This window comes from Ambystoma mexicanum, chromosome 2p, assembly GCF_040938575.1.
Source record: "Ambystoma mexicanum isolate Mex_15411 chromosome 2p, UKY_AmexF1_1, whole genome shotgun sequence".
Taxonomy (NCBI): Eukaryota; Metazoa; Chordata; class Amphibia; order Caudata; family Ambystomatidae; genus Ambystoma; species Ambystoma mexicanum.
In genome coordinates, this window is record NC_090923.1 from 667,000,882 (window position 1) to 667,014,263 (window position 13,382).

Sequence of the window (13,382 nt, forward strand, 5' to 3'; positions counted from 1 at the left end):
TTTGAGAAAATGTAGAAATCCAATACATAACCATAAAGAAGAGACCCAGGGTGGAGAGGCCTAGTGGGCAATCTCCAGAGTTCCCTATAGGCCACTCCACCTCTTCCAGCAGGCCTTTGCAGGCTGTAGGTAATTCCCCCCTCTCATCCTGGTTATTTTAAGCCACCTATTTGGCATCCCTTTAAGCTGGTCAGATAGAACAGTGAGCTAAGCGCTCACCCTTGATATCTGTGTGCATCCTGCTGTGGCAGGTTCGAATCCCGGCAGGATCAACCCAGCCTTTCATCCTTCCAAGGTCTATAAGTTAAGTACCACTCTGTGGGATAATAATGTCTTCTGGTATTTCAGCGCTCCGAGAGCTATGGGTGTGTAGCGCTATATAAGCAATGCGTTACTGTTATCATGTCAGGTACACGTGTGTAATGATGAGTGGGAACAGTCCATTTCTCTGGCACTTTACAGCTCACTCGGAAGGGCCCATTACAGCATAAAACTTGCTTTTAAACTTATCAATAGAATAGTCTGCAATGTGTGCGATTGGTTGCCATAAAAACAACGTGTTCACCTTTGTTGCACAACTGCACTTTTTATTCACGTCCTGCCTAACTGGGAAGATCGCTTGGGAGCAAGGCGCTTACCTTTGGAAAGGGATGATTTTGTGCAACATGGGTGAGAGCGCAAAGATGCTAGGAGAAGCGCTACATAAATTACTAATAATATTAAAAAACAAGATAGATTGCAGTATTAAACAATGACTAAAAGACTTTTCTTGTGAGGTTTGAAATAATCAGCCAGTCTTGGCTCTTAGGCTCACATCATATGCATTCTGGTCATTGTAGGCACAACTTTATAATGTCGAAAACTAGAAATATACAGGAAGGCTAAATGGCACACACTCAAGAACATAGGACTTAAGAGCGATAACAGTATGTTATGTGTGAAAAGAGTGCAGCGTTTTATCTACGCTACTAGCTTAAGAGGGCTTTCCCATTTGTAGTTTGGACTATTGGGTCGCTTGCGCCACCTATAAGTCGAAACTATTGGATTGGAGTACAGCTAGGGAGGAATTACTTAATTGGAGCAGTAAACACGCTACTGGTGTAATAAAAATGTCTTACCAGGCCTGCCTTCAGCCACTCGGTTTATAAGCACTCTGTGTGTCCTTCACTGGCGCCCTGTTAAAAACAAGCATTGTGCATAGGTTTGAAGCTTTTGCCAGGCGCTGCTATTAGATGCCCACGTGCTCGACCCATTTTGCACCTGCTACCAACAAAGGGTTGTTAATACCACTACGGCAGTACCTGCCAAGGGCCTTTCCCATGCCTACACAAAAGGCCAACCTGTTGGCATTGCCAATGCTTGCTTAAAAGATTGCTGGAAAGACTCTCTTTACACTGTTGCTAATGCCCCTGGAGTATCTCTTGCTCAGAAGTCGTGGTGTGGAGACGGCATATCGGCACAGAGGTCAGCTTCCATTAAAAGGAATAGGCAGGAATGTGTCCTGTCTGGGATTCCTTTTCATGAGAAAGAAGGACTCTTGGAGGCTAAGTGGTGGCAATCTGCATCCTCAAGAATATGGGTGGTTAATGGACTGTCCTGGATCCTTGCTTTTGGATATAAGATGGGGCAAAATGAGTATCAAACAGGGAAAAGGAGTGCTTTCACAAATGTACATGGGTGCTGCTTTACACTGACAGTGGTTTCCCACGCTGGCAGCTTGGCACTGGGCATGGGCGCCCGGTTTCATGGCACAGTACCCTACACTACATAGAGCCACCTGGCCAGTTCTTCACAGCATCAGGCTGCCCCTGCCCTTGCTGCAGTGATGCCCCAGACAGACAATGGCGGGCCACATTAGGAGCATTATGATTGAAACTCCTCTGAGATCACCAAGTACACCGGACTACCTGCTCCCATTCCCAAACCCCGACTTTACCAGCAATCCATGGACAGATGTCTGGCCTGCTGGCTGCCCTTCTTGTTTTATGATGGAGAAAATAAAGCAACAATCCCACTTCCTTTGCTTGCCATGTTTTTATAATGATATATATTTTAGAAGGTTGGTTATGTGATTTGTGTATGTTTTAATGTAATCTATAAAAAGAAATATATAATGTTAGGCCTGGGATGACACTGCTTTAAAACATATCAGTATTCACTGGAGATGGTTAGAGATGTGGTTAAGTGCCTAAATTGCAGACTCAGATCAAATCCCGGCTTCACCACTTACCCAAAGTGCCTGTGCCTGGGATTGTAGTGCTGGATTTGCAGTATAGGGCATGTTCTAGAGTTTCACCCTTAGTGCTATATTATCTGCAAACTACCTTGGAAAGAGCATACAGAATGAGTGAGGTGGGGAGTGTTCTATTTAAGTAATAATGCTGCATACTGATGTTTGTACTGAGTGGTAATGGCCAGAAGAAAAGGGTATTATAGTTATTATCATCACGTGCTAAACACCCCGGGTGGTACGGGTGGAGTAATAGATGGAACAAATGGGACTCTGCAAGCTTGCAACCGGTGGGTCCTGTTTATGTGAAAACATGGAAAGTAGGCCACCATGCATTTGGGAGTCAAGGTACCAAGCGGGTTCCCTCTTCCATTTCCAGGACGGAGCGAGGGGGCGTAGGGGGATCAGAAAGGGGTGGGTGTGGGATGGAAGAGTCCATGGCAGAGCCCCTTTTGGGGTGGCCACAGTGGAGGGAAAACCAATTTGGAACCTCCCATTCGGCGAGAGGGTGATTTAGGCGCAGCTGCTGATATTTATCGCACTTGCATCAAATGGGCGCATAACTCTGACATATATAACAAGTATTGGCAATGCCAACAGTTTGGGCTTTTGTGTCAGCAAGGGCACTTGCCAGGCACACCCGTGGTGGTATTAATTGATGTTAACAGGTGCAAAATGATGCAAGTACCTGGGCATCTAACAGCAGTGCCTGCCAAATGATTAACACTTATTCACAAACCAAGACTGCTGACTTTGCTAATGTTTGTTTTGAGTGAAAAGTTAGATGGTAAGGTTTCAACAAAGCAAGCTCAAAGAGTTTCCTGGTATGCCCAAACCTTGCCCGTAAATCCCATAGCTTGAGTCTTTCATTTTAGGAATTTCAGAAACACTAGATTATAAACCGCTGATAGGTTCCTCTCAGGTGTAAGCACTTGGTATTTGTGGTATGGCTCTGCACACATTGCGAACAAAACCACCTCTTTTTTTAAATAAACCAGCATCTTTACAGATCGTGTGCACACGTTCCAGCACACGCCTCTCCCACCAGCTTATGTTCACACAGTCCCACTCACAACCATCACACTCTGGCACGTTAGGCAGAAAACCAGTCAGGACGGGTGCTCTACAAATCCCTTAGGGGTAACATAAAATGATTGGTTAAACCACTGGCTGTGGGCAATTCTGTAGCATCGAAGCCCCCTTAGGTTGAAGGAACGCTCAACCAACATACGCTATGTGCGCACAAAACCTGTGTCTGGGTGCTTCCTCTGCTAATCATCTTTGATTTTCAGAGCGCACAGTGCAGATTGTAAACCCTCCTGCTGCCCGAGAGCCTACACCTCTCAGAAAAAAACAATACATCTGACATAAATAACTATTAAGACCATAGGGCCAGTACCTTGCACTCACAGAAGTATAATGACATTTATAAATACTATGATTATATAAATGGAGAGTGTCCCACATCAGGCAGTTCCGCACATTTCTTGTAACCATGCTTTGCATTCTGGAACTTGTAGTTTATCACCATTATATTTACAAAACAAGCGTTCGTGAACTCGAGTTAAAAAAACAATAGTGTAATTTGTTGTCGCTGAATATGCTTGTGGGCAGGCCCCGCTGTGTGTGCATCCACAAGCATGCATGGCATCCTACATGCACGCAGCATTGAGAAGGGCATAGGGGCAGTGGGGTTGAGTTGCGAGGAAGGGAACCATTGAGTTGAATATCTTCCTTCGAGACCACTCATCCATTCTCTTGTGATGCTGCATTCTGGGACTGTCGAATGAGCATACCACCACAAACTGTAGCCTTTTCATACCTAATGTGTCTCGCAATAAAACAGCACGACATGAGTGCTGCTGTACCAACATCAACGTTTTCCCATGTTCAGGAGTACAAATGCTTTCCCTAGTTAGTAATGAAATCCCTAAGAATGCCAGTTAGGCCCATTCAGGCTGACAATGAAGGCTGGCATGCTGTCACTCGGAGACCCCCGTTTGTGCACCCACCTGCTGATGGGAGCTAATTAATATAGTGACTACGGGAACTTAATAGAGGAACAGGCCAGGGTAGTTATTTACTCGAGGAACGACTCGAGCAAATGATCACACAGTCTCGAGATAAAGTTCCTTCAATTGCGACGTTCAGCGTCTTGCTTACCTGACACAGTCAATAGACATTGATCTTGCGGCTTGCCAAGGCCTCATGCAGCCCGGGCCAGCTGCCTGCAGCCTGCCCTACTGACCTGCCTGGCCTGCGCTGCCAATGTGTGCACTGTGGGCGCAGCCTGGGCTGCAGCAGGGCACGTGCAATTCCAATCCAGTGCCCAGCCCAGGAGGTCCTGCACAGGGGCGGGCCCAGCCCAGCTGCTGTGAAGAAAAAAAATGACGGTGCCTCTGCAGGGCATGTGCGGTTACAATCTGGTGCCCAGCCCAGGGGGCCCTGCGCAGGCGCGGGCCCAGCCCATCTGCTGGGAAGAAAAAAAAATTACGGTGCCTCGGTCAGTGGTGGCAGCCAATGCAAGGCAAACCACCCAGGTGGAGCCAAGGAAAATCATGCGATGTGTAACACATGTATCCTTCCGCTGAAAAAGAGGCCCTACAGGCCAGAGGCCTAGCGGGGGATGTCCCGGTGTCCCGGTGGGGCAGTCCAGCCCTGGAGACGGCTCATGAGTGAAAGCGTGCAGACTCAGAAAATGCTCAATTTGGCTCGAATTGGCTTGACCCTATTCGAGCCATAGGGTTCTATGGCTCAAACTGGGTTGAAAAAAATTCAAATCTACATGGATTTTAAAACCGAGTAGACAAGAGTTTCTAAACATTTTTTGGTGTAAGCGATGAGATGAGCTTGAGACGAAAAAAAAGGTGTGTGCCCTACTCTCAGAGGGCGCCTGATGCCCTTTTTCAACTCTTTGAGCAAATAAGCCGGCATTTCTTTGCATTCCAAAGTGCATCCCGAAAACACAAAAGGAATGCTCTTTGAAATGTGCATAAAATAGTCACATTCCCATGTGCCTATTAGGGTATGCACGATGCATGACAGACATTTCCAGCACTGTAAGGTATTGTCTTATAAATGCAACAACAGTGGCATGAACTGCCGCTTGCTGTCCCGCTTGCATTGCTATCCCTTAAACTGAGAGGACCATGTATTTTCTTTTACCATTTCGTGTGGAATGCGCCCTTAGTATCCATGTGGGTGCTGAGAGCCTGTCATACATTAGCGTCAGAAGTCCACTCCAAATACTAAGTAATGCCAGGGTGAGGAGATGCACTTGCTCACACAACCTTGCGCCCTATTCTCAAAGGGCATCAGAATGTGCGCATCGCAGATGCAGACCTTCAGATGCCCTCTTTCACCCCCATGCAGGGGGCATTTATGTGCATTTCAAGGTGCATCCCAGAGCCACAAATAGAATGCTCTTTGAAATGTGCAGAAAATAGTCACATTCCCCATGTGCACAGGAACATGGGGTTGGGAAATGCTGCTCCACTTGCATGTCTATCCCCCAAAGGGTCGTTGTGAAATATGCTGCAACTACAAGGGTGCTGGGAGCCCGTTATACAATAGTGCCAGGAGTGGTGTGGCTCCCCAACACTAATGTATGCAAGGGGGCTGGCCATTTGCACTGCAGCTCACCCCCTTTGCAATCCGCAGGTTTGTGCATTTCTAAAACGAAAGCAACAACAACACAAAAAACACATCCTATGCACTTTTTCAGCTGTATTCAATATTATGTCCCTATTATATTATTATTTCTTTAGCCATCAGTAAAACAGAGAATTCAGTATTGCCAAAGAGCTGCATTCGAGCCTCGTTGAACCATAGAAAACCTGCATCTATGCAAAGCTTTCCAGCCATTATTTCAATAGGCTCAAATCTTTTCCGAGCCGGTTCGCCCAAACCTAATTTTAATATACAATTATTATATGCAACTGAAATTGGAACTTATTTAATGGCCTCAGAAGGATGAAAAGCGCAGTTGGCCTGGCGAGGATTTTAAAAACTGCGACCTGCAAATCACTCAAACATCTCATCAGAAAGCGCCTAACCTGCAGAGTTATCTTGCCAGCATTATAATAAGGCAATATAGACTTTATTACAGGTATAAAGTTGTATTGAATTTTAGTTTGCAGCTGGGCCTGCATGTATATAATGATAAAGCGGCGAGGCCAGATAAAAATCAGCAGTGCTGCAAACTTCTCTGGGAGAACTAAAAAAGATCATATTGCAAAAGTAAAGAATACTCACAGCTCTGCCCGATCACCGCCTGGATCTCCTTTGCTGGCTCTAGGGAATAAAAAGCACACATCTTCATTAATGTGGTAATGTGTGGGTCCGTCATATTAGCACTCACCACAAAGAAAGGCAATTCAGATGCGAGGCCATTTGTGGAAAGCCAAGCACAGTTTTAGAGCAGCTACAGGACAAAACGAAAATGTCAGTAGTATGATGTGGTTTGTCATTCCTTTGTTCACAGCGCCACCCAGCGCTCTACTCAAGACCTGCTGCCCAAAAGGCCGTTTTTGGCACGTCAATCCGATAAGGAGCGGGACGCGTTGAAGGTTGCCATATGCTGGATTGGAAGGCATAATTAGGCCAAAGAGGACATAGGTCCACATTTCGAGTTTGAGGTGAATTCCACAGAAATTAATGGAAAACTCAATAACCATTGTGCCACTCGGTTTGTCAGAATTACCGTTGGATTTATTACAAGTGAGGTAATGGCGGTGTTAAACCCATTTTTGGACTCTCTAGGACTTCATGGGTATTGGAGGGGCGGGCAGGCTTTTGGGCAGGGTTTACTAAAGTGGAAATTGCACCTGCTGCAATTCCTCTGGGGTTTGCCCATAAAATGGAGGAGAATTCTCCTACAATACGCTGGGGACAACCTCTCAACTTTTCCTTGAAAGTCACAATTCAGCTCAGCAGAGAAGTGACAGTACAGCGGCAGGAATAGCAATACTACCGCCTTACGGCAATTCTTACCAAATTGTCGAGGTCGTAACGAGTGTTTTCTGAGATGAAACAACATACTTTTAATTTGTCAAAATGAACCGGAATTAAAACCCAAACTAATGTGACCAGATAGCGATGTTATGTTGCAAAAGGCATTCTCAAGTGCAGGAAGGCATTGCACACAGCTACATTTCATTTCTGGTTTCAGGGATAAAAAAATAAGGCAAGTGCAAAAATAATACATATTACAAAAGAGAGGGCTTTGTCTAGAATGTAGGCAGAGTTACACAAGCACCAAAATCAATATGATGTGCCCAGTGTGGAAAGTTTGGCCTCCCATTGGTTTGACTCTAGTTACCCTTTTGTATGACAACACTTGTTTTACTGTTTTTGTGTTTATTGGCACTATGACACTATTTTTAGGGGACGTGTTCTAGCACTGTTCAAAACTACCAACTAAGTAAATGTGTGCAGCTCCTTAGAATATCTGGTTTTCAAGGTAGAACTTGATAAAAATCAGACTTCTTCTCGTGGTGTTGTTTGTAACTGGAATCATTTAAGAGCCAATATGTTGACTTTAATAACCATAAAATGGTATCTAGTATTTTCACCCGCGGAATGGCGTCAATCAGGCGGCTGGAAGAGTGGGGGAGAATATACCTACTCCACCCGCTGTTCCATCCATCCGAAGCCCTTCCCCCGTGTGGCACTATTTTTCTTTTTTATGTGCAACACGGAGGGGTCGAGGCAAGTGGGACCTCACTGGCAGAGACTCCCCTTTTGGAGACACGGACTCCCGTTCCTGCGAGGAACTCCCTGATGCCCACCAAATGATGGCATATTTGGGACGATCTAATGCACGAAATAATTACAATGAATGAAGAGAAAGTGAATGTATGCGGTTACAAGAAAGAAAGAGAATTTGTCCCTTTAAATCAAAATCTCCTAACTAACTTCAACGATGGAGGACACGACAAGCGAAGAGGAGAGAGAACGAGAGAGAGCGAGGAAGGCAGACGGTGATAGGGGAGATCCGCTGTGGCTAAAACATCTGAAGGAGGCAGAACTGAAGCAGACTGCAAATCCCATGAAGTTCACAACTGCTGCGCGCAGGAGAAGGAAGCGCTGCAAGCCTTGCGTCTATCAGAAGCCAGAAGCCGAGATGCCTGGAGCGGAAATCTTGATTGTGGTGTGACCGCAACGCAATCATGATGGGCAGGTTGCCCATTCAACGAAACTGCCACAATGCCACGTAGGAAGCAACGAACAGCCTGGTTACCAATAGTGGTATCGAGAAGCTGAAAAGGAGAGAGAAACCCCGCAAGAAATGGATGGCGCATAATGCGTACTGAGCAGCTAACAGAAGGACGGAGAAGGTCCCCTGTATCTACAGGTGCCAGAAACATTCCCCTGCAATACTAAAGTTACCAGGGAGTATGTGAATACTGAGAGCACAAAAGGGACTCGTGTTAGAATCAGAGAAAATCAGTGGTCGAAGTGGGCGGGAGCAGTTGGGAGCGGTGCTCCTCTACTTCTTTTAATTAGGTTTTACAGTTCCTATACTTCTATTTTAAAAAGAAGCCATTCCGGAACAGTTTAGTTTTAAAATAAAAGTGTAAGGAGAAGTTGAAACTTGCACTGAACATTCCCCTAAACAGAAGGCACACGTGTTTTGGGGTTTGTATTGTGTGTGGGAGGGGGGGTGGAGGGAGGAGTGATGGGGTTTGTGTGGAGCAGTGCAGGCCAGTAGGGAACATAGTCCCACTACTTCTTTTCATACACTTCGACCACTGGAGAAACTTATCCCAGTACAAATGACAAAAGCGTGAAAACCAAGTTAATGAACTCGAATTGTATTAATGTAATAAAGCATAGAATCCTCTAAGAGTCAGATAAATAGAATTAGAGTATCACTACGTTGGTAAGAGGGTAAAATGACCCATCATCCAAGTAACAAAGAATGGAACATTTCAGAGAGATAACTGAACTAAAGACAAGGGAGGTCCCGAGGATAAACATTGTACAAGAAAGTCCATACCAGGAAAAGGTGAACTATAATTATTTGGAAAGCCAAAGCCCCAGAGTAGAAGGCATATTCAGAACTCGCTAAAACAGAGCGAAGGATTCACACAAGGGCAAGGAAAACCGATACTAAAGAGGAGAGAAAGATTATCAGCCCCATTAGGGATTTGCAGGAACTGATACAAAGGATAACGAGAGACTATTTAAAAATTGAATATTAACAAGAACTATAAAAGAAGGGAAGTCAGAAGCCCAACCATCAGGAGAAGGGAGTCATTCTCTTGGCCTTAGTTGATTCAACTACTGGCAGGGTCAGTTAGGATTACTTTTGGACAGCAGACTTATACCTTTAGGACATTCATTGCTGCCGGACGAGCACCTTAGTACAGTAGGTCGGAACCACCACATAGCAATAGGGACAGATAGGCCTTATTCTTATTCTTTAATAAAGATATGGTAAAAATGTCTTCAGAGTATCTGCGTCTTATGCATGACCTGCCACATATCCCATGGTTACCGACTTTGTGGCCCTCCAGACGTTTGGACTGCAAATCTCCAAATTCTTCATGATAACTATGATGGCTAAGGGTAGTTGATGTACAAAAAACATCTGGAGGGCCACCTAACAAGTAACTATGGTGTAGCCACTGCTATGTCCTCATCCTCTATCTTTCCTCTGCTTTCAATACAGTCAATCATGCTATCCTGATCAATCATCACTGAGAACCTGGCCATCACATATTAGGCCCCATCAGGCCTTGGCTTGGTTGACCTTCATCCTGGATCGACCCTCTCAGGTCCAACCTGGGTCCTTTCTCTCCACCACCTCTCCCTCTGTATGTGGTGTTAGTCAGGACTCTAACCTCTTATTTTATTCATTTATTTTTTACATTTGTAAAGCACCAAGCCCAAGGGCATCAGGGCGCTGTTGCAACTGGTTACACTGAACTGAGTTTGAAGTAGGAAGTCTTGTTTAGACAAAGAGCCAGGCTTTTAGCACCTTACTGAAAGGCCCATAGGAGGTCTCTGGTCTCAGTTCAGGCGGTAGGGAATTCCAGTTTTTAGCAGCGACTGAAGGAAAGCCGGAGCCTGCTCCTCTTGTCCTTTTTGTCTTGGGCGTTTTTAGGTGGTGCACATAGATTGTCCTTACTGGTCTCGTGGACGAGGATCGTTCAATCTTCTGGCATAAGTATTGTGGAGCTGTGTCAGACAGGCATTTGTGGGTGATGGAAAGAGTTTTGAAAATTATCCTTTCCTTAATAGGTAACCAATGAACTCCCCTCTCTCCCTCCTGCCCACCACCCCCACCCCCCACTGACCAACCTGTATGCTGTGCTGACTGACTGCCTACCCACCCCAGAGTCTCACGGGTACCAGGCACCCCTTGACCAGTAGCCTCTGCACTGCCTCCAGGCTTACTGCACACTCAGGGGATGTATCTGGAACCCCACAGTCCCCTGCCCCCTTGCACTTACCCAGAGCTGTGATGCACTTACCTAGAGCACTGCTGCCCTGATTGCACATCCCCTTTCCCTCCCCCTGCCACTTCCCCTCTCCCTCCCCCCTGAACTTTGCGTCTCGCACTTGCACAATCTGAATGACACAAGGCCTAGTAAGATCATTGTTTTGGCCTGGTCTGTCTCCCCCCCCACACCTACTTGTGTACAGGGACGTTTGTCTTATCATATCATCATATCATCTTCTTCCTCACCACACACCCATTCTGTATGAAAACAAACATCCACTGCAAACAGACTGATATCGCACCACCACCTTGACTAATTCTAGGTTATTCCATTCTCTTGCCACTATGGCAGGCTGGAAGGAGTCAGACACACTGAGGACCTCCTGAATTATCTTTAATGAGATTATAGAAATAATGCTCATCTTTCCCTATTGCTAGAGGGAATTCCCTGCTTATCTAACGGAACTCGTCAGTTGTCTGGAAGTCCAAAGTAAAATTGTCTGTCGTCTAAACTAACTCTACCTGACCCTCATTATGTGACTATGTGGGGCTTTCTCCAGTCTTCAGCACAGAAGATCTTCTTTTCTTCCCAGGGGACATGTTTCCAGGCTACATTTGTTCCCCAGCCAGGATGGTTAGACCACTCTTCTATAGGTTTTTCATGTTTCTTGTTAACTGATCTTTCTATTGACAATTAGTCCTCAAGACTGGGACAAGTTTCTCTCTTCATACAATATTTGTCTTCCTCGACCGGGTTATTCGTTACTTGTTTTCTCGGATTTTCACCGTTCCAATTAAACAGCTTTAGGTTTAATTTCTTGTCCATGAGATTGGGGCGTGTTTCTTCATACATATAAAGATGCTTTGGTGGCCTCCCGCATCTCCCGGTACCTCGCTGTATTCTGAGAATTGTTACAGGGTTCAGCTCTCTCTCAGCGACGCTCTTCGGTATCTGGCTTCTCAGTCCTCACTCTTGCCAGTGTGCCGTTTGCAGCTTCCAGTCAGGTTACTGCCGTACACAGGCGCTGGAGATGGGAAGCTGTTCACGCTTCCAGCAATGGTGGATTTGAAATCGTTGTTCGTCCTGCCCACCAACTGCACATGTGGTCATGCCACCAACCGGGTACGTGGTTCCTCTCTTCCTCTTCACAACAATTTCTTCGCTGGTGCATACGCTGGGCCTTTCGCGTTCCACACCGACGTTGCTCATACCCTCGAAAGTCACAAGCTCCGTAACCTGTCTCGGCTGCGCCTCCAGCAGGGGTGATGTCAGGGGAGTTCCCCCGGCATACAATGCTCTCCTCCTGTGACTGGTCCCAGTTAAATGCACGTCTATCTTTAAAGAGTCATCTCCTTTTTCATCTAGGTTTCTTGTAGCAATGCCTTCAGCCAAATGTAAAGATGACACCTTGTTCCTTATAGCAGACAGTCCCACATATGAAGCTCTGCTAGGTGTTCCCGGGAGCTCCTCAAATGAGCAGGAGATCTTGTCCCCTAAGGGGGACTTTCTCCCAGTGAGGTGACAATTGACTTGACCCCTAGGGAGGGTCTTGCGGTGTGGGCCTACCTCCCTAGCCTCAAAGGGGGAGGCTCCCTCCTGGGGAGAAGGGACGAATACCTGTGATCCATCACACCACACTCATTGGATAGGGTTTGAGCAGTCAATGCTCACATGCAGCAACTCCTCCTGTTAGGATCCAGATTCTGCAATTATGCATTCACCCCAGCATGACACTGCCTCATGAGGGATTCCATGAGAATTAACTTGGAAGAGATGGTGGCACATGCCATTGCAACCCTTGCATCTCCCTATTGCATCTCAATGGAGTGTGCCTCGCTTTAGCTGGCACAAGAACATTAGGTGTAATCGATTGAAATGCACTGATGAGGTGGGCAACTGAATCACTATGCATCATTGCATGGCATGCTACACACACATGCACCTTAACTCTCTATGTTTCAACGCATGGTGTGAGGGGCCAGTAATGCAAGGCGGATAACTGTTTGATGATTTATCAAAACATGCCTTTATTTTATTTTTCATTTGTCTTTATCAAATCAATGATTTAGCAAAGTTCTTTAATGTTGTGTTTCGTTTCTTGTGGCTTGTATCAGTTTTCTTGTTACTTTGTTCCTTTTTTTTTAAAGTTCTAGTTGGATCTGGCTTTAACCACTTTGTTTTGATGATTTTAAGGTTTACCTTTCGCTGTTCCTGGATAACCAGTCCAGTCTGAAGTTGTCGAGAGTCTGTTTGGTACATTCGTCAAGAGCAGCCCTTAAGATTTTCGCAGTTGCTAGGGGCCAGGATGTTTTTGTGCCTCTCAAAAGGCGACTCCACCATACTTCTTCATAAAGGATGCTTGACTCAATTAGGGGTCCAAGATACGCTCTTCTCCATTTGATGGTCGATGGACATCTCATCAGGAGGTGTTTCACCGATTCAGTTTCAGATATGTCTTTGCATAGACGGCAATGATTTGTTGGAGATAGGCCTCCGACAGCCCGAATTTCATTTGTCAAGAGTAAGTTTAGGCGAGCCCTTAGAAAGGTGAGTCTCAGAGCCTTATCCGGGAACCTTTTAAGGATTTGGGCAGCAAAGTGCAGTTTTTTGGCCTGAAAAGGTAAATGGGCCAGTAGCTTGTTTTTCTCAGCTGACACTTGAGTTTCGATCCAGCCTTCCTGGTCCATTTTCCGTTTCACTTT

General features: G+C 45.8%; 1 protein-coding gene across 2 annotated transcripts in view; it reads right to left on the bottom strand.

Moving 5' to 3' along the window:
• PLEKHG2 (pleckstrin homology and RhoGEF domain containing G2) overlaps nt 1–13,382 on the bottom strand; it is a 718,440-nt gene that overhangs the window by 107,341 nt on the left and 597,717 nt on the right. For both annotated transcript variants that reach the window (XM_069644246.1, XM_069644245.1), the window contains one exon: nt 6,485–6,523. In XM_069644246.1, coding sequence (XP_069500347.1) covers nt 6,485–6,523 — 39 coding nt within the window. The remainder of the gene's footprint in view (nt 1–6,484; nt 6,524–13,382) is intronic.